Source organism: Pyrus communis, chromosome 12 (genome assembly GCF_963583255.1).
Source record: "Pyrus communis chromosome 12, drPyrComm1.1, whole genome shotgun sequence".
NCBI classification, from domain to species: domain Eukaryota; kingdom Viridiplantae; phylum Streptophyta; class Magnoliopsida; order Rosales; family Rosaceae; genus Pyrus; species Pyrus communis.
The window spans coordinates 20,462,906-20,483,566 of record NC_084814.1 but is presented as its reverse complement, the minus strand read 5'-3'; the positions used below and the strand labels follow the sequence as shown (position 1 = coordinate 20,483,566).

At 37.8% G+C, this 20,661-nt stretch overlaps 3 protein-coding genes across 5 annotated transcripts; 1 reads left to right on the top strand and 2 right to left on the bottom strand.

The window, feature by feature from the left end:
* The first annotated feature begins 553 nt into the window (after positions 1–553).
* Positions 554–1,951, top strand: LOC137711724 (putative calcium-binding protein CML19). Its single transcript, XM_068450982.1, has one exon. The coding sequence runs from the start codon at positions 713–715 to the stop codon at positions 1,133–1,135; it is 423 nt and encodes a 140-aa protein (XP_068307083.1). The 5' UTR covers positions 554–712; the 3' UTR covers positions 1,136–1,951.
* An 892-nt stretch (positions 1,952–2,843) lies between these two features.
* On the bottom strand, positions 2,844–8,253 carry LOC137710900 (conserved oligomeric Golgi complex subunit 2-like). Its single transcript, XM_068450058.1, has 12 exons — positions 7,663–8,253; positions 7,053–7,259; positions 6,205–6,541; positions 5,538–5,699; positions 5,287–5,386; positions 4,971–5,186; positions 4,781–4,889; positions 4,361–4,561; positions 4,019–4,123; positions 3,511–3,636; positions 3,288–3,422; positions 2,844–3,189 (listed from the first exon to the last, which is right to left on the bottom strand). The coding sequence occupies exons 1-12, from the start codon at positions 8,116–8,118 to the stop codon at positions 3,076–3,078; spliced, it is 2,268 nt and encodes a 755-aa protein (XP_068306159.1). The 5' UTR covers positions 8,119–8,253; the 3' UTR covers positions 2,844–3,075.
* A 1,560-nt stretch (positions 8,254–9,813) lies between these two features.
* Positions 9,814–20,661, bottom strand: LOC137709933 (uncharacterized). 3 transcript variants are annotated; one of them, XM_068448913.1, is made up of 28 exons: positions 20,434–20,660; positions 20,088–20,286; positions 19,821–19,930; positions 19,561–19,677; positions 19,203–19,349; positions 18,677–19,048; positions 18,417–18,574; positions 17,614–17,735; positions 17,425–17,516; positions 16,982–17,222; positions 16,777–16,834; positions 15,944–16,089; positions 15,781–15,851; positions 15,519–15,692; positions 14,823–14,894; positions 14,552–14,653; positions 14,379–14,468; positions 13,462–13,537; positions 13,267–13,360; positions 13,090–13,159; positions 12,757–12,936; positions 12,408–12,530; positions 12,240–12,323; positions 11,970–12,154; positions 11,686–11,824; positions 11,547–11,606; positions 10,513–10,617; positions 9,814–10,409 (listed from the first exon to the last, which is right to left on the bottom strand). In XM_068448913.1, the coding sequence occupies exons 1-28, from the start codon at positions 20,527–20,529 to the stop codon at positions 10,296–10,298; spliced, it is 3,597 nt and encodes a 1,198-aa protein (XP_068305014.1). In that variant the 5' UTR covers positions 20,530–20,660; the 3' UTR covers positions 9,814–10,295. The 3 variants fall into 3 exon arrangements, with proteins under 3 accessions (XP_068305014.1, XP_068305015.1, XP_068305013.1); XM_068448914.1 differs by having other exon boundaries at positions 18,686–19,048; positions 20,434–20,659; XM_068448912.1 differs by having other exon boundaries at positions 18,417–19,048; positions 20,434–20,661.

Below are 20,661 nucleotides of genomic sequence, written 5' to 3'. Positions count from 1 at the left end.
ACACGTGACCTGTGTGCCAGTGTAATCTCTAATACACGGAGATTCCATTTCCCTCTTTTTACAATATTCACTGATAATTTTTACTCACAAATTTTGAATTATTACTTCAATTGAAATTGACCCCATGAATTATTATTTCAGTAAATTATCAATTCCAACTGTAATGATAGTTCAGGTGATCAAACTGCAATTTATCTTATAATTTACTACTACGAGTACATCTCATACGCCGTATTGATACGTCTTGTACGCGTGTGTACAACGCAGTGTTTTGCCAAAAAGTCAGAAGTTGGAATATGTTGACCATAAGAGTGTTCGTATGGTCTCTCTTTCTACGGCGTTGAACTTCTTCCGTCTTCTTCCTTGCGCAATATCTGCTTCTGCGTTCCTTCCCTTTAACTATTTTTCCTCTTGACCTCACGCATGACTCTGTGAGCAGCCACGCTTTTCCCAGCTATTTGGGGTTTAGAAAACTCACAGCAACTTCTAACCATGATCATGGAACCTGGCAATAACTTGGTCCCAAAACCGTTATATATTTGCCTGTATCGCTGTGATAATATTAACCCATTGCAATCAAATTCATTTGGGCTTTTGCTAACTTTAAGTATATATAATTAATAGTTTTGCGTCGTTGCAAGTGGCTTGCAGCTCAAGTAGTTCAAAGCGTTTATCCGAGTTCCTCTTCATTCTCTTCTGATATCGCTTGTAAATGGGAAGTCACAAAGGATACGAACGTGTTTTCAGATACTTTGACGAAGATGGTGACGGAAAGGTTTCGCCTGCGGAGCTCAGGCGCCGGCTAGGGTTAATGGGTGGAGAGCTGCTGCAGAATGAGGCGGAGGCGGCAGTGGAAATGCTGGACTCGGACGGAGACGGGTTGCTGGGTTTGGAGGATCTTGTGGGGTTAATGGAAGGAGGGGAAGAGGAGGAGAAGGTGAAGGGTTTAAGGGAGGCTTTTGAGGTGTATGATGTGGAGGGGTGTGGGTTTATTACACCCAGCAGCTTGAAGAGAATGCTGAGCAAGTTGGGTGAGTCCAAGTCCGTTGATGAGTGCAAGGTGATGATCCAACGGTTTGATTTGAATGGAGATGGGGTGATTTGCTTTGAAGAGTTCAGAATCATGATGCAGTGACAGTATGCAGTTGCAGTGCTCTTGTGTGTATACATATAGTGTATCCATTTATTGATTATTTTATTTTATTTTATTTTATTAATATTAAAGAGAGGGAGAATGATTCAAAATTATTACAATAATTTAAAGAGAGGAGAATTTCGAATCTAAATGCGTGGATAGAAACTCAACACCCTATCTACTACGGTATTAACGATGTAATGATTAAATATTGCCAGCATACTAAAAATTAACTGGTTCTGCAGTTGGGATTTGAAAAATGATTATTTCAGCCAATTTCTCTTCTTTATTTTTGTTTTTATGGTTTAATAATTTTGGTTACCAAATGACGTAATGATTTCTTTTTTGTTATGAATAAATGAAGTCTGAAATATATTTGTGAACAAAATTATATATTATGACATCAACTTGTTACAAAAATTTACTGTAATAAGTTGACGTGTCTTGTAATGTCTTTATGAATAGAGACTTCAATTTGGTACATAACCTTCAATTTTGTGAATGTGGAGAAGAATGAGTGGATTTGTTTTAAGAATCTGGTTAAATATTTGACGATATTATTATTAGCATTTCAAAATAATTAATTTGTACGTTTTTTTTTATTATTTTAATTAGGGAAGAGTGGAGAATGATTTTCTTGGACGCCACCAATGAATAATCAAGTTTAGTAAACAGAATTCTACTCCGTAATCGAAATCTAAGTTCTTCTATCTAATTTTTGTACTGCATTCCTAACAAATTTTAGTTAATCCTTAACAAATTAACCTAAATTCATGTAACTTGAAAATCCATATATCATCGTCGAAACATATAGGATAAGTGAATTTTTCTATCATTTAGGAGAGGTTAGGTTTTTTTCCCCCTTTTTTTTTTTTTTTTTTTTTGATTGTCTAAGAGCATCTTCAATCACGTTCTCTATTTTATAGCAAAATTTTAGCTAAACCTATATATATAAAATAAAAATAAATAAAAAATGATGTAGGAGCTTTCTAAAAAACTACATAAAAAATTTGATTTAGGAGCTCTCTAAAAAAGTTATACTCTAACCGTACTCCCTACTTTAGGAGACATTTTTTAGTGTGCTAGGAACAAAGTTCAGTACACCAAGTTTCACAATGCAAATGGTTATGCTTGAAAAAAATTTTCCAACTTGTATTATGACACTTGGAGTACTGAGTTGTGTTATCGGCACACTAAAAAATTTCTTCTACTTTAAAGTCGATTATGTGTCAACAATTAGCCAATAGAAAGTAACTATTTGTAAAATAATATTAGAAGAATTAATATTAATAATAGAGAGTCACTCGGAGCTCCTTTCTATCTCTCTATATTTAGGAACTCCAAGATGAATTTTTATCCTCGGAGGTGAATGTATCATGATTAAAGTTGATTTTTTTTTTAAGGAAAATTAACGAAAATGACTTGAAAACTTTGAGTTTTAACGATAAGTGTAAAAATAAAAGGTAAAGTGAACAGTACCATGATTGACTTTTTAATATAAAAATATAATTTTTCGTTAAAATAAACAGTACCAAGAGCTTTTCGTTAAAGTTCCTTTTTTTTTTTTTTAATCATCTCAAAATTATAGTTAGGAGCTCATTTAGGAAGCCCATTGGAGATGCTCGAGGTGGCACCAACAAGCGCTGGCAAACCTATAAAACTGTACGCCAACTAAAAATATTTCCCTATATTTTCTTTTCCACCTTCGGTCAAAAATATAAAAACTCGTAATATTTTGACAAACGATAGATAATTTATACTAAATTTATCATATTTTGTTGATGAGAATGTGAGAAACCTCTTGCAACAAACAAGACTTCACAACTAATCAACTTACAAAAACATTCTTTGGATTTGAAAAGTGAGAAAATACATCTACAAAACGGGTCAATGCCAAATGCTCAAATCTACAAACCGGGTGGAAGGCTAAATGCCCAACTTCAGAAATCAATCACACTTTTCCTGTCCGGAGGAGCAACGCAGTCCCACAAGGAACGGTACGCCTCAATATTGGAAACATCAACACCGAGGGCGGCGAGGTTACGCCCATACTCCTGACAATCATATACGTCGACATTAATCATCTCGTATTAAGTCAATAATTTGTTAGCCCGAAAATATATATATATGGACGATGTAGGCCAGTTCTTACCTGAATGTCGAGAAAAATTTGCATGCATATCTTGTCAGTGTCCGACACATTGTGATCCGAAACATCTGAACTTGCTCCACCTCGTCTTTGTGCACCTTGCCTTATTCTCTGGAGTGAAGTCTCCGTTTTCCTAGCCTGATCGTGATAAGAGTTTAGAATTCAACAAATATGAACTGCAGAAGGTTATATATTTCAAGGGCCATTTCAGCATCTGGACACTAACCACACTGACGACGTTGGCAGCTTGCTCATTATAACGACCAGTAATCTCGGTTGCAGCATTAAGCAGCACTTCGTTGATAGTGTCCCTTGTAAGATACTGTGTAGCTCGTTCTCCTTCCAAAAATGCCTGGAAGTAGTTGCTTGTTCAGTATATAATTTATAATTTGGAGTAAAATTTAGGGTGCACATTCCGAAGATCAAAAGATGCTGCATACTTTACGAATAAAAAGTCCATCTAAAACAACGTAAACAACAGTTATGTTTCAGTTTTAACAAGTCCATTTAGCAGTTAGCACAAGGTAAAACTGTTCCACAGAGTATCGGACACTACACCTCATCTGAAAGACCCAGTTTTGCAAGATGGGACCCTGGAATATCGGACCCTAGATTATTGCTACAACTAAAACTATCAACTGAAAACAGCAGGGAAGGAAAAATAAAAGTAAAAAACATTCACTTGTCTGGGAACGGGATGAGAATTTTAGCCATAAAGAAAGAAGGCTGCATACCCTCAGGGGACGCAATACTCCTGCCACATAGGGTGAATGTCTGACAGGAAGAGGCTTATTCGTCATCCTGTATGTTGCAGTTATTCCCTTTAGCTGTGCCAATTCCTACATTTTTTCAGGAAGGTAACATCAAAACGAATATAGACTTCACAAGACCGGAAATGATAAACCAAGAAAATCCGCTAAAGACCCAAAACAGAGCGGTAGGATATATTTCCCACATGATATTAAAAACCATCACGCAGCTTCACATTTTTAAAGGTGGGTGCAAACCCAAGGGGGTCCATTTTTTTTGCATTTCATGATTAGGCCAAAATATATTCTTAATCAATCAAAACCTACCGCAGCAGATTTTTCAACTAGTGCCTCTACAATTGTGTTGGTAACTTGAGGCACTAAATCATTCAATGATTTTCCTCCTTGTAACAGGCTCTGTTTTACCAGATCAAGAACATCGGCAGGACAAGAAGAAAGAAGCTTAAGTACATGCCCAAGGAAGTCACCACTAACCACCCTGTACAGCCGGTCTGTGTCATGAATAATCTGCAAAGCCAATATGTATTAGTCTGGGTTAAGATTCATTTTTCTTTTTTTAAATTAACTGATGTATATTGGTGAGATGTGGCACGATCATATTCCATTAGAGAATATGTGAAGTCTTTTATAAAGTCCAAGAAGACTTTTAGCCTTATTTTACCCTCTAGCTACGCATGGACTTATTGCATTTTAGACGCTATATTTTAATTAAGACATGAAGCATACATATATAAAATCGTCAGGAACAGCTGAAAAAGCCCATTCACAACCAGATTTGGAGCCGGTTTGACCCATCTTACGAGCAGCCAGTCCAGATGACAACCAACTTGAGTATCTATGATACAGTCACAATATGTCGTCAGTAATAAAACTGTGGTCTAGACTATAACATAGCATCTAATCTCCTCAAACTGACCTTGAAAGAAGCTGCAATGATAAGCGAAGAAACTTATCAGCACAAGAAAGAACAATGACATCTTCTCTCCAACAGGATTCCAAGCACTCCAACAAAGTGACACTTTGTTTTAACGTTAAATCTGGAGAATTTCCTTGACCAGATGGTACATTATGCATAGGGAGAAGACTTGTCTCCACAAGTATAGAATCTAGAGCCCCCGCAATTTCCTGAAACCTGAGGTAATCGTAGTAATACATTAAAAGAGCAGTCCACAGCATAAAAACTCTATTCATATTTGATAAATACAGCAACCACCAAAAGTTTTGCTGAGTACCTCAAAGAGAAATAAACCCCAAGGTTCCATTGCTTCATGAAGTCAATATAAACAGCTTCTGCTCGAAATTTGGAAACAGCTGATCTGGATGGACAATATCCTTGCATGACAATACAATGTTATAACTATGATGAATGAAATATGCACTTATACCAAGACCAATAGACTATCACTCAGCATCAATTAAACTGTGGACAAGCCACGCGAAATTTTAGAACTTAAATGACATAATGGGGAAAACTAATTTATACCTTCTAGATGAGCCAAGAACTTTAGGCTTGATTTGTAATTTTTCAAAAACTCTGTTGGTCTTCCAGGAGAAAAAGCACCAGGTTTCCCCTTTTGGATCGCTGAGAGAACCTCTTTGAGGATTGAATTTGCCAAGAAGTCAAAAACGTGCAAACCAGAATTCTCTGAAAATAGAAATCCATAAAACAGTTAAGACTTTAAAATATAGAGATATAACATTCATGAATGCTTGTCCATGCTATCTATTATAACCTATAGCATGGCCTTTCTATGTTACCATGGATTGATGGTGAATGAGCCATCTGCTTTGTTAATAAAACCAAGGTGCATCTCAGAAGCATCGTATACAAATAAAACAATGAAATTAAAGCAACGAGAATCCAGATAAATGAGTTAAAGATAAATGAAATGATAACGCTACAAAAAAGAGAAAGCAAAACATGGTGCATCTTGTAAAATGATGACGTAAAGGAGTAACAACTGATTTCAGTCTACATGAATACACATGATTAATCCATAAACTAGGGTGCATCATAGAACCATGGTCATTAAATAAAGTCACACGATTGAAGCAATGATGTTGTATTCCTATAGAAATGAGTTCAGATAGTTGTAATGGAAGCATGATACTGCAAAGAAGAAGCAGTGGAGTTTGGACTTTTTCAATACCTTCGAAAGAAATTTCCAACAAAAATTTGCAGTCTTTCTCAATACATGTCCTGATTTGTTTATAATCATTCTCAAGGTCATCTCCAGAGGGTCTTGTAGCTGCCCCTGATGTTCCATGTGGAATAATTTTTTGTATCAATGGAGCTACTATAGTTGTGCGAAAAAGTTCTTCGGCACCCTTAGTGTTATCAATTGCAGCATACGCACGTAAACAATTGTAAATTGCATTTGCATCTCGATGTTCCAGTCCATCTACAAAACAATGTCCCAAGCTAGCATCTAATAATAGGCTGGCACTCTGAATCCTCTTCTCCATGTTTTCAATGAAAGGCAGGTTCTGTACTGGCATAATAGAGAAAATAGATGAGCACAAAAAATGTCCAAGCCCATGGTAAAACAATTCTAAGTTTACTGATATTTTTACCGTAGTCACTAAGAAAATATTTAATTTTAAATTATGGTGAATAATAAGCAGAAATTCCTTCCATGGACAAACCAAAATTAGTACAGATGGAAAGGGGCAAGAATTCTCAAAATTTCAGGTCATCTAACATCTGAACAATTTCATCTTGCATATATAGACCCACATTTTTTCATATCTCGTCTAGATAAACAAAACAAAATTAATAGCTTCGTTCAAAAAGAAAATAAAACCATCAAATTTCAAACGCTCAGCACTTCTTGAAAGCCAAAACAACAGGTAACACATATGTGACTCATGACTAAAAGCACAGTTGAAAATCGGCAAACAACAAGTTTGAACTGAATTCTGCTAAACTAAAGCCACAGCTACAGATATCAAAGTCAGATGTAATAAAAAAATGATTGCGAGAGAGAGAAAAAGCAACCTGTGCATGAGCGAAATAGAACTTTAGCCGGTTCATTTCACTAGCAATTCTCTCCAAAAGCATGCTTTGAGTGTCTCTGAGATTTGTTCCATTCTCAGTATGTTGCAAGGAAGCTCCATTGCTAATAGAATTCTTCTCTGCCAAATTTACATCTCCATTCGACCAATCAGCCGGCACACTGGGCAGCTCTTTTATTAGTTTTTCAACCTGCATTCAAAGTCCGAGAACAGAAACAAAGATCAACACAACATTGTCGTTAATCTAGACTAGTTTTCCACTCTGTTTAATCTTCTCTTCTTCTTAAAACTAAAAGCTCTCAAATTGGAAATCCAGACAGTGCCAAGACATGCAATTTCAGATCGAAAAGAACACGAAATAATATGAAGGCTTCCATTATGCAAAACCAAAGTAAATTCAGAATTCGGAAGCCATCAAGTTAGAAAACAAAATAAAAAATTGCACTTTTTTGGTGTGTAAAATTGGAAATTCCAATCGAACTACATTAGCAACAAATCAATCAAGCAATGAAATTTATACTTAATCCTTCAACTAAATCACTGTCACGTGCTCTAAATTACCAAAGCCAAAGCTAAATTCAGTGACGCATTACCTTAGAAACGACATGAAACGTATCAAGCAGGAGCTCCAAGACCTCTCTGGCCTCGGCCGCCTCTGATCTCTGCTTCAATCCGTTCGTCAAAGCCACGAGCGAGTTCTGCACGGAGCCTCTGAACTGCTCGATCTTCTCCCTTAGCTCAACAAGCGGGGCCCGCATACGGACGACAGCGGAGTCCACGTCGACGAGCTTGGTGCTGAGGTTGACGAAGTCGGCGTAGTCGCGGTTGATGAGGTCGATGAGCTCGTGGTTGAGGGAGGCCATGTAGGACTGGAGCTCGGATCGGAGCGTGTCGAAGGGCACGAAGGTCCGGAGGTCGGAGATGTACGACTCCGAGTCGAACTCCGGCGAGAGGAAGAGCGCGGGCTTGAACCAGAGAGGGTGGGAGTCGAGCGGGTCCGAGAAGAGGTCTGCGGCGGATCTGTGCGGGGCTGCGCTTGGATCCGCCATTGGACTTAGATTTCTCTTTTTCTCTCACTTGTTTTTCTTCTTCTGATTTCGTTACAATGTGTTTGGATGCCGAGAAAGTGCGTGGGAAAATGGGAATCGAGGAGGTGGTTATGTTGGGGTGTTAGAAAATGCAGACGACTGGTTTACCGGGGCGGGTTTTTAACGGCTGGCCACTTTGCGGATCTGGATTTCTTATTTTTTACTGGGTTAATCTTTTTATTTGTACGGACTGTAAATGTTAATGAAAAAGAAACTCTTTCTTTTGGGTCGAAATTGTAAGCATGGGCTTTTATTGTGCACCGGTAAAATTGGTGGCGTAAGCCCAATTAAGACTAATCACAAGATGGGGTCCATGGCCGTCTAGTCAGTGACATGTTTACTTAATTGTAACCGAAATCAAAATAAAAAAAGAAAAACTAATGAAAAGTTCAAAAAAAACTTCCCTTCTAACGAAAAGCCCTTTTTAAAGGTATGGTGAATAGTACCAGGAAAAGTTATAAATGTGGTTTTTCGTTAAAAGTGAACAGTACCGGAAGTGTTTTGTTAAACCTCTCAATAAAAAATAGTTCACTATCAATAAAAGTGATCCCTCAGATTGTCCACTATCAATCATTTTGATTATTTCATGAGAAATCTTCGTTAAATTAAGGTATGTTTGTCTAATCCACCTCTCCTCTTGAACTAGTGGTTACTTTAGTTTAACGAAATTTTTTCACAGAATGACCAAAATAATTGATGGAGGATAATCATAGGGACCACTTTTGTCGATTTTAAATCTCAATGACCAAAGTAAGGAGAATAATCATAGGAAACATTTTAGCTAAAAAGCCTCAAAAATATGATTACGACTATGGATTCCATGCAATTGGGAATGCACATAATATTACGAACTCAACTCTTGATTTTGGAGGAATTAGACTATGATGGAATGCCACAGTCCAAAATGAGTCAAATTTTTATCTAGAATACAATATTTCTAAAATTTCATGCATGTCCAATCGATCCGGCATGGCACGTGATGTATCATTCCTACCACAATCCCAAATGATTCAATAAAATGCTTCAACAGAAAACCGAAAAACCTCATCAATTTAATTCCTCTACACCCGCTTGCAAATTAATAGACGTACCATCAAAGTAACTCTGAGATTACTTAGGAATTTTTTTGGACATCCGGCATCACATTCACATACACAAGGATATTGCTTGGCTACTTCTCTCGGAGCAATTTCTCCTCCATCAAATCACCATTTAACATATGCATAAATACCTCATCAGAGACATAAACTGAACATTCTCTTAGTGACGGTACTTGTTGCTGCTTGCAGTATCAAGTCCAGCTTCGACCATTCCACCGGTCGCCGGTCGATTTCCCCACCGCAGTTCGGTTACCGACCCAATTCCAGCCATTATGGACAACAAAACTTCACTCATGTGAATTAACTTTCCCCTATTATCTTTAAAAATCACTTAAGATACGTGTCAATTTGTAACATGCGGTTAAAGGGCAAAATACCCTTAATTGGAACCAAGCAGAGCCCGAATCGTGTGTTGAACTACTAATCAAGCACCAGTTAATCATCACCCAGCATCACTTCACAAACCGGCATCAATCCAACAATGTTCAACATAAAAAGTTACGAGAAACTGAAGGAAAATAATGCAGTAAAGTATTGCAACTAATGCGAGACCAGAAAAAAAACTGCCCAGGCAGCATCTATATGATACATGATACGGAAAATGTCAGTGGTTCCTAACTGCTTATTGTTCAATTCCGACAAGCGCAATCAAAATGACTATATGCACATATCGCCATTCCGTCTTTGCCTCTGTTTTCTCTACTGTCACCACAATAACTGGGGTTAACAGACACATTCTATACGCCGACAGAAAGAGGATGGGGAACGAAACACAAGTGGTGAAGCCAAAGCCACTTCTCTTTAGATGGCTTTCGCTTCCCTTGTACCCGCCACCATCGAACTAAGGGGACAATAAAAGCAGCTTAAAAAACTGAATTTCATTTTACAGGAAATGATCGTCTACAGAGCCGTAACTAAGATGGAGGCAAAACTTACATCAGGCTCTAGGAGAACTGCAGAAATTTATGGGACGGAAAATTGTAAACGAAAATAAAAAATTGATAAGGAGAAAAAACCCTTTTTGTACAGCATAAGCCTTCACATGAAGTAGCTTAGGGCCTTCTTTCTTCTTGAACCCCCTTCGCCGTATAGTTCGTTCCACTGTAAAAGCTCCGTCATGTTCACAGACTCCGATGAAACACTGGCACATACCTATTTCCACAAAACAAGTACAGAAAATAAAAGCACAATAATGTGAAGGAAGAGATAGGGAAGAGAAAGAAGGTATGATAATGGTATTCGATATGTATCTTACCCGTTCGTGAGCATCTTTGAAGTCGTCCATGTTCAGAGGCCGTATATCAGCACTGCCACTCAAAGCTGGAGCAGGTCTACCTTCTGCTACAGCTACAGCATGCTCCTGTCATCAGTAGAACATATCAGATCATACCTTCTCTAGAAATCAACTGGCATGCTAGACCCCAAAGTACAATAAACCAACAGAGTAATGATAATGGAGCAACAGCGGATGGGCAGTCTCCCTTGGAGCAACCCACGTGTCTTCCTAGACTCCCAAGAACAATTGAAATTCAGTAACTCTCATTTTTGTCATTAAAAATGATGATGTCCTTGTTACCCCCGTATCCCTTCTCTCTCTGATATATCAAGATCCACAGATGCTCAACTCCTCTCTCCTCTCCTCTCCTCAGCATGTCCGTTCACCTCTCTTATACCCAGAATTTATAAAATTGTTTGACAAATCAATTAAATAAGCAATGTGATTTAAAACCAGGTTTGCTATTGACAGAGCCACAGCCATGGGAAGGGACCATATCTGTCACCGGCAGACATGTAAGGCCCAAAAAAATAAGTTCCATGACTTACCCCAGGTTTTAAGGGGCTTTTGGAACTTGAATTCGGAAATGAACGAACAGAATGAAAATCAAAATTAGTTGATTTTGCCAAAGTAGAATATGAAAAATGATATTAACATAAAATAAAATTGTGGGCTGTCTTTACAAAAACAATGTAGAGATGTCTCCTTGTTTTGTTTTGTTTTTGGTCTTCACTGTGGAAAATCAGTTCTTTGTTCTTGAGAGGAGACAAAAGAGATGATGGTCAATAGAGAATAAAAAAGCAAAAATGAGATAAACAATGACGTCTAATGCTGGGGAGTAGAGGGGCTAAAACTGGAAAGAAGAGAGTTGGAAATTTCAGATTTTCTTGGAAGCACACGTAAATTGATCCAAAGTGAGAGTACCCAACAGCAGACACTTCAAGTGACTGCCACTCAAAAAAAACAAAGAGAACGTGGACAAATCTAATGCCATAAGAAAGCCCAATACAAACCTTTTTTTCCTTCTCCAAAATCTCTTTAATTGGACGATGTGCAGAAGTTACACAAAGATTCTGCAATATAATAACAATTATTGATATAGATATTAATGAAACCATCAACTAGTAAAATAAATAATATCAAATTAATTACCTTGAGGTCACTTCCAGAATACCCATCCGTCATGCTCGCAATAGCATCAAAATCAATAGTGGGAGACAAGTCCTCTTTTGCCAGTATGACTTTCAATATTTTTGCTCTATTCGGAGCATCTGGCAAATTTACCATCAACCTGCAGAAGGATGATTTAAAGCATAAACAACTTGACCTCATGTAATAAAAAAAGAAGGCAAGAAATGTGTGGGTTGATGGGTGCATAAACACAACAAGTGTTTCATATATAAGGTGCTATTGTTTCAATTTAGACATATATTTACCTGCGTGGCAGTCTTCGAATTACAGCCTCATCAAGGTCAAAAGGCCTATTTGTGGCTGCCAGTACAAGAACTCGCTCTGTTTCTTTTGTTCGTAAACCATCCCAATTTACCATAAATTCATTCTTCATCTTACGCATTGCCTCATGCTCCCCTGGATTTTCCCGTCGGCCCAACATACTGTCCACCTAGTACAAGCACAAATAATGTTAGAATTCAGTTGAAAGAAATAACCCAAAATAAGTAAATCCCCTAAGAATTAAAAAACCTTACTTCATCTACGAATACAACACTAGGCGCAATTTTACTGGCCAGCGAGAAAACAGCTTTCACGTATTTCTCACCCTCACCAAACCACTGCACCGAAGAAGACATTGCTTAAACTTGTGAAATGAAATCACTTCCAAAATAGACCATAGTCAAACAATCTAAATTGCGAACCTTAGATGTGATGCTCGACATGGATATGTTGATAAAGTTTGCACCAGCTTCCGTAGCCACAGCCTTCGCAAGCATTGTCTTGCCTGTTCCAGGGGGACCAAATAAAAGGATACCCTTGCAAGGCTGCATAGAGAGGACATATAATCACAGTCATATACACCAACCATATTACTAGACTACTATAATTTGATCATGTGGCAACTTAGTACTGAAAAATAAAAAAGTTCATAGATGATAACCAGAACTATATAATCAACATTAAAACTCACATGCATACACAAGCCATACAATTTTCAAAGCAATCAAATAAAAGAAGCATCTATCTCTCAATGCAGACAAAACGTTAAACCTTGGTTAATTGCCCCTTGCAGAAAAGCTCAGGCCTTTGTAAAGGAAGCATCACCAACTCCTTCAATGTATCCTTCACATTCTCAAGGGCTCCAATATCATCAAACGTAACTCCAATGTCACTAGGTGGAATAACATCAGCTAACAGCCTTTTCTCAAATTCATTTTCTGTTACAACATCCTGATTCAACCAAGAACAAACACTAGGAAGATTAACATAGAATTTTACCTTGCAGGAAGAAAGAAGAGCAATTTGAGATCTTGGGATAACTCCAGTCAGAGAAAAGATTATGGTCATAAAAGTTGTTGGAAACACAAAAGTCAAGCCAGCTACCTTAAGTGACTTCTTCAAACTCTTCGTTTCATTCTGGAGAGCCTGTAAAATTTCAAGTCCATACTGGATGCTGCCAGAATTGCAACATGGCATTACAACTGTGTAATATCCAACCAATAACTGATATTTCAGCTAACAATTATTCAGGAAGATGGCAATAATTAAGCTGTCAATTACCTCTCCGCAGATAGAACAACTTTTGTTTCTGGATCAGCTTCAGGATTCTGCATTAAATGATGGTTTAGAGCCCATCCAACTACCTTGTCTGAACCTGCAACAGATAAGATAATACATAAGTCACAGAAGATACCAGAAACAATACAGAACCATAAGCAACAAATGACATCTTAATGTATCATGAAAAGAGCATACTTTCGTTGGTAAGTGTTTGATCCTTGATGCATAGTGTCTCAAGTCCTTCACACTCTAGTCCACATCGACCCAGAACCTAGATATAGAAAAATACACCTTGATTATCATATTGAAACTCATTAGCTGTAATTATACACTTATATGAGCAAAATACAAAAAAACTAAAGACATTATGGAAATTCAATTGTCAAAGTTTTCACTTCTCCTTTGTATAGATAAAGCCAATTGTTCAATTCATGTCAACTTTATAGAAGCTCTTCATAGCATTTTAACAGATTTAGCAAAGAAGTGATGGACCACTAGTCATAAATGACATTAAATGTCCAAGGATATACAACCAAAGTACAACTATAAACTACCACAACAGAATTGAACAACAAATTTGTTTGGTATGTCCACAAGATCCATCCACCGTGAAGAGTCGGGCATCTAATTAACTATGAAAACTTCAGCACTAACAGTATAGTTGTCAGATCTCAGGTAATTGCATTTAGACTCATATGTAAGCCAGGTTCAGCCACACTTGACCAGTAACCAAAACCATTCAGCTAAAGGACAAATAAGATTTAGAAAAGCCACCCTTACAATAGATTTGACTACTTAAAACTTTCTGTCTTGAATTATATTGTTTTGGATGAACCGTTCCAGGTAACAGTAAGGTTGGCACAAGATATACGAGGATGCCAGCCCAAACTCCTGGTACACGTGTCCAGAAAAGGGAATAGACAGAAAACTGTCCGAGAATTCACATTCTAAACTCCATAACAATGATTTCAATATCATCATATGATTTCTTCAAGCTAGAAAAAGATAAAACAACTGAATTCCCAAACTAGCACAAAAATGGACCTAACTACACAGTGTCCAAGGCTATCTCCGTATATATGATAAGAAACAGCCACGAAAAAAAAACTCACAGTGCGCAAGAGATTCAAGTTTCCCTTCATTTTTAGGGTTTCAACATCTCGATCCAATTGTTGCTTCCACGAGACAAGAAGTGCTTCATCCTGCAATGCCATAACATAATAAGGAAAGCCCCACAAAGAGGAAACAAAAGAAACCTATATGAAACAGGAAGCAATATACAAACCTGCGGCATATGAATGGTAACTTTATTGGGAAAGAGTTTAGACAGAAGTTTTGTCGCCTTCGGAACTTCTTTCCCTCTCTCATGTAGTCTTCCAAAACTATCCTGTAATCACAAACAATCCACACTCAGAAAAGCAAAAGGCCACCATCCAGAAATACCAAAAATTTATGGCAGAGATAATTCAACCAAGCTGCTATGCAAAAGATTAAAAGAAAAGGGAAAAAATGAAAGACACAAGCAAATATACATGTTAGAGGTATATGAACATTACCGGGAAAGCCAAGTCAAGAAGAGCAGTTTGATTGCTGCCAAACTTTGTGAAAAGCAAACCACCAGGGTGCGACTGCAAGAATGGATGAAGTTCAAAGAGGAAGCAAAATAAGCACTCAATTTTAAGCGCATCATACTTGACTTCATACAGTGTGTTCTTTATACAGGATTCCCCTGCTTTTTGACAATTTAACTGCCACCAGTTTGTACCACCTAAACCATATACCATGGTTACACCTAATGCCATTGAGTTAATCCTTATATGGTTATCAGTTGTGTTACTTTAAATCTAATACTGGCGCAAAACAGTGGGCATCAGCAGGGGAGAGAGTATCTAGAGTGGCTGAGAAATGGTAGAAACATGTTGTGGAAAGCATTGTCTAAAACATAAGGATGGTTTTGTACATCATCAAAGAATTTTGACAGCAGTTCTAAAGAGTATTTAGACTTGTACAGAAATCCAGCATCTAAATACTCATTTCTTCTCCATGATCACTGGATCACTATCTTTCAGAGATTAATACATGAATATTATGGTATGGCATTAACATGTAGGCTTTGACATTTCAAGTTCCTTTACGATGTTCCATTTTTTCGTTTCAAGTATATACTACATGACATCAACATCATCTTCTGGTGATATAGGATTAAAGAACAAATTACACACAATATATGCAGAAACCAGCATAAATATTACCTTCTCCTTGCGACTGTCAGTTTGAGTGTGAGAACCAATTACAACCACATTATCTGGAAGCTTATCAAGTCTCGCTCTGAATGTGGAAAATGAATCAGAATTTCCTACCAGGGACTTCTCAGCATCTTTCATGAACAAAATGAAAGGTGAACTTCTGCTCTCACTTATTACAGCCTTAAAGAGAAGATAAAAACTCATAAGGAGATGATACAGTTAAACCAAAAGAAAGAAAAGGAAAATCAGTCTATGGAAGATATGCCACCTCAAACAATGTGTTGATAAGTAACTTGTCCAAATCTTCTGCGCCCGTGGTTTCCAATCGAAGATCAGAGACTACAAATAAAGAGGATAAGCAAGGTTTCGCATATACAAGTGTGTGTAGACTTAAAGAAGACAAAAAACTGTCTAAGACTGCAAAAACATACCATTGCAGAAGTATCCATTGCCTTTACATAGACCCCCAAGATCAACACCATCAGGTATTGGTTTATCAAACTTTACGCCAACTTTTGACAAAGGATTGTCCTCAAAAAGCAGCACAACCTCTCCACGCATTCCAATCACTGGGCCCCTGCATAACGAGTGATATAGATATGTACCAGCATGAGTGCAATATAATAGGTGGACCACCTTTATTATAGGGACAACCAAAGTTTAGACTCTGCTAACATGAAACATTATTATACCCAAATGTAACTGATGAACTCAGTAAATGTATGTTAGAAGCTTACATAATTATGTTGACAAGAAACAACGATATCAGTAATACATTACGAATTTACATTCCACTATTATTAACAGTAAATATTTCAATAAAGTATTAACCAACTGATATAGGAGAAAACCAATATCCCAACGAACAAAACCGAAAACTCATTATACGCTACAAATTTTATGAACCTCCTGTCGTTTCCTGGGAGCTGCCTAAAATTTATATGCTACAACAGGATACAGACCAAACGATTTCGAAACTGCCTAGATTAGATTAATAAAACAGGTAGATGAATGTACTCTTAATCAAAATTGTGTGTTATACAGCTCAAACTCAAACATTACATCAGTACAAGAGGAAACTTATAGATACAGGAATCCAGTTCAATTCTAATTACACATACCCAAGTGCACTGTTTCTGGCATATAAACTTATAGAAACTTAAAGGATAAAACTTATAGAAGACAAATAATATCAGTAAATGAGGCACTCCATTAAATTAAAGGATAAAACATAACCCAAGTGCACTGTTTGCAAGAATTATACCGTAAAGAAGATGATGTAGCATATAAGGCACCTGAAGCAATAAATCTTACTCTGTCACCTGCACATTGTAGTTTTTAGGAATCTTGCCAAATTATGTACAAATAAATTTAAATAAATTTTAGAACGAAATTTAAAAATAAAAAAATAACGAAAAAAAACTTTTAAATTGAAAAAGAGTAGCTGAAAGTCCTGCAAAGTGGCAAACCTATTTTAAACAAGTAATTCCTCGATGCCCCCGAGGAAGATGGGAGGGTGTCATTCTCCATTTTTGGTTGGGATTCCAGGTCATTCAGTGCATTTGAAGATCCCGGTGCCTCTGTTTCAGAAGATGAAAGATCAGTGTTCTTGGCCAAGTCTGGGAGTGCGGGCCTTTGTTTGGTCAAGCTGCAGAGTTTTTCTGCACTCAATCCATCCCTGAGCAGCTCAGCTTCCTTTGATGATAAACCCTATTGAACATGTGTTATTGATAATTCCCACTAATTAGCTAGGGAATGTATACTAAAAAATAGAAGTCAAAAATAGAATATTGATAAGACAAAAGCAAAAGTTTTAACTTTATACGCCATGGACCAAAAACAAAATGATTAAATTGATTCCATATCACAAGAAGAAGTTGAGTGAACGTCAAGGAGGTTTTGTTTTTCTTACACCCAAAAAAGAGTGGCTATCAAATATGAGCAACTTAGCCCCAAAATACTGCGCAAGAGCCTTTGCCAACATCTCCTGATATATCTCAGACCCTAGAAAAGGCATTCAGAAACAAACATTCTCAATTGCGGGAACGAAACCTATGTATCATAAATGCCTTATTTTAAATTTAATTTGTTGTATCCATACCTGAAGGACCAGAGAGCAAAATGCGAGGGTTCACAGCTGTAAGCTCTGAGGTATACTTCACATGCTCTTTATGTTTCAAGTGGATAAATGAGGCTGCAATCAACACTTTCTTCGTATTCTCACTGAAACAAGAGAACAACATGAACTCAATGACAAGTGCATCTTGATTTTAACAATCACAAAGTGTATTAATCAATACCAAAGAAAAGACATGTCAGAATAATAACTACATCACTTAGAAGTATTATTTTCATAATCACCAAAACCACTAACGAGAATCATACACACTGAAGAAAATATGTACAAATAAAAGCATGACTAAAGAGTCAACCAAAAAAATGGGTTCACAATTTGCAGTGTCAACCAAAAAAAATTGACAAAGAAACGACCCAAAAAATTCAATATGATCCACTTAGCTGATTCACATCCCTACAAATCTCTCTAAGTATAAGAGAGGTTAGAGGGTTATATGTCAGTAGATGATAAAAGAAATAATTAGGAACAGAGAGCAAAGTACAGCAGAAAGAGAAAGGTCATGATTCACATATTCACATCTAGAATCTAATTTATAGATGAAAAGATAAATGGGGATGAAGATCTAACAGAGTACAAAATTATAATTGTTCATTCAGAAGAACAAAAGAAACGATTCATTGGTTGGGCTACAATACTTGCAACAACACTGTGGTCAAAAAAGCACATATTGTATACATCAAACTAATAAATGTCAAAAAAGCGCACATTATACCACCATTCTAATTAATAAACAAACATGTCTTATCATCAAAAGAAAAAAGTAATACCTCAAATAGTATGGGAAGTTATCAAAGGAGACATCTATGCTTTTGCCATCAAGAATTCCTGCATGAAGGCCTTCTTTAAATGCAACACACCGGAGAGACATGCCTGATGTTGATGCTGATTGCAAATCCCTCGTCCACTCGTTTCTTTCTTCCAATACCTGTTTACAGATACCTTTGCTCAATTTTAGTTTATAACTAGGTGATCGAGCTAACATCCTCAATAAAGGCCTTAGCAAATCATTCATCCCAGAAAGTTTTACATTGCCTGCCTCTATGCTAGAATCGGGGTTGCAGTCTGGAGTGAGATTCTTGTCTATTGCTCCAATATCTTCAGCCTTGTCAGTCCCTCTATTTTGAGTTGAGCTGCTTTCGAGACCATCAAGCTCAATTTCTGTATCATCTTGAATGACAGACTGAGCTGGTACCTCAGCACCGGGGTGAACTTTACTGGTGGTCTGAGCTGCGGACTTCCATCGTGATTGTTCTGCCCTCGTGCTAAGAGAAGCCAGTATGGAAGCCCCAGCCACAGCTGAAGGATCTCCTGCCCTCCTTTCAAGATGCAAAAATTTTCCAATACTGCCTTGAACCTCTGCACCCTTAACTGCAGCCTCAGTCAGCAGTAGCTGAAAAATCTATGGTGATAAAAGTTAAGAAAATATCCATATGGACACAAATATATACCGGCCTAGACGGTTATACAAGTGACGCAAGTCCTATGCAGAAGTTAAGTTTAGAATATAAAAAAAGGGAATAGATAAGTACACAACCCAGGAAAGAGAAGGATACATAAGCATGGTTGCCCATTGAACCAAAGACAACTTCATCACCCGGGCTAAGCATGAAACTGTTGCCTCTCTTGACATTTGTCCCATTTACTTGCACTGATCCCTTGCTTCCCGTACTTTCAAGAACTGCTACAGCACTGCCCTCACGCTGATCAGAAACAATGAGAGGTCAAGTACAAATTTTAATGAAGCCAAAAAATAAAAACGAATGACACCCAAATAGGTCACTCCATATCTCAGTTCCACAAAAATAGTCTGACCACAGCTTAGTAACGGTAATGAAAGCTTCCGCCGTCTGCGTCCGGAGGCACGCACCAAAGTACCAAGAGAATATTATAAGCAGGGTTCTCAAAGAATACCTGTGTGCGCTTGATCTTGCACAGAGCCCCACTAATGGTATGATCCTTCAGAGCAAAATTGCAATGTCTGCTTGCACCAATTGTGAATGTTACTGCACTAACAGAAATATTTACATTCTGCAGTTGAAAACAAAGGGGGTTAATATGCGCAACATGAAAAAGCCGAAGCAAAACACCAAAGAGTAGTTCAGTCGAAAATCACACAACAAGCTCAATTATTCAACTTTATAATATAATTAAAAAATATAAGCAAGAATTACCAGTGCAGACTGTGACAAAAGCTTGCACCAAGGCGTATCGATACTCAGGTTCTGCTTCTGATAGAAACTCCAGGAACTCCTCGGTTGCTTTTCCACCACCGGCGAAGACCCTTCATAAACCACCAAACCAACATCTCCAAGACTTCAAATTTCAACCAAAACCCAAACCCCACAACCCAAATTCAAGAAAAACAGCAGCCAAAACCCAAAATTCACAAACTAGTACCACGAACACAGAAATGCAAAGTCGGCGCGCCAAGAACCTACCTTCGGCGATCGGTGTCGTCACCGCCACAGCTGGCGCAGCAGCTTCGGTCTTTCCAGAAGGCACGCCGTCTCCGGCGACCGGCGCATCTTCGGGACCACATTCTCCGGGATCGGCAGCCGCCGCCGGCGGAAGCGTGCACAGCTCCTTCGAATTCTCCACCCCAGGAGTCGCTTTCTCCGAAGCACTACCATTATCCGCCTGCGAAATCAAGCCCAATCAAAACCCTAAATCTCACAATTCACCACCACCCCCCAAAAACCCAATCTTTGACCCTCGCCAATAAAAACCAAAGAAATGGACAAAAAATTAAATAACAAAAATCCGATTTTTTCAACGACAAAGAACCTTCGGTCGTTTCGGCGACGGTGGCTTGTCCTCGGAAGACGACGATCGTTTGCTGTTGTTCCCGGAGAGGGATCCACTTCGCCTCGTTGAAACCATGGCTCTCTCTCTCTTCGTTTCCTTATTCTCTGCTGGAAATGCTACTATGAGAGAGAAACAAACACAGAGAAAATAGAAAGAGAAAGATTTTAATTATTTTTATGGGTTTTTTTTTTTTTTTTTTACATTTAT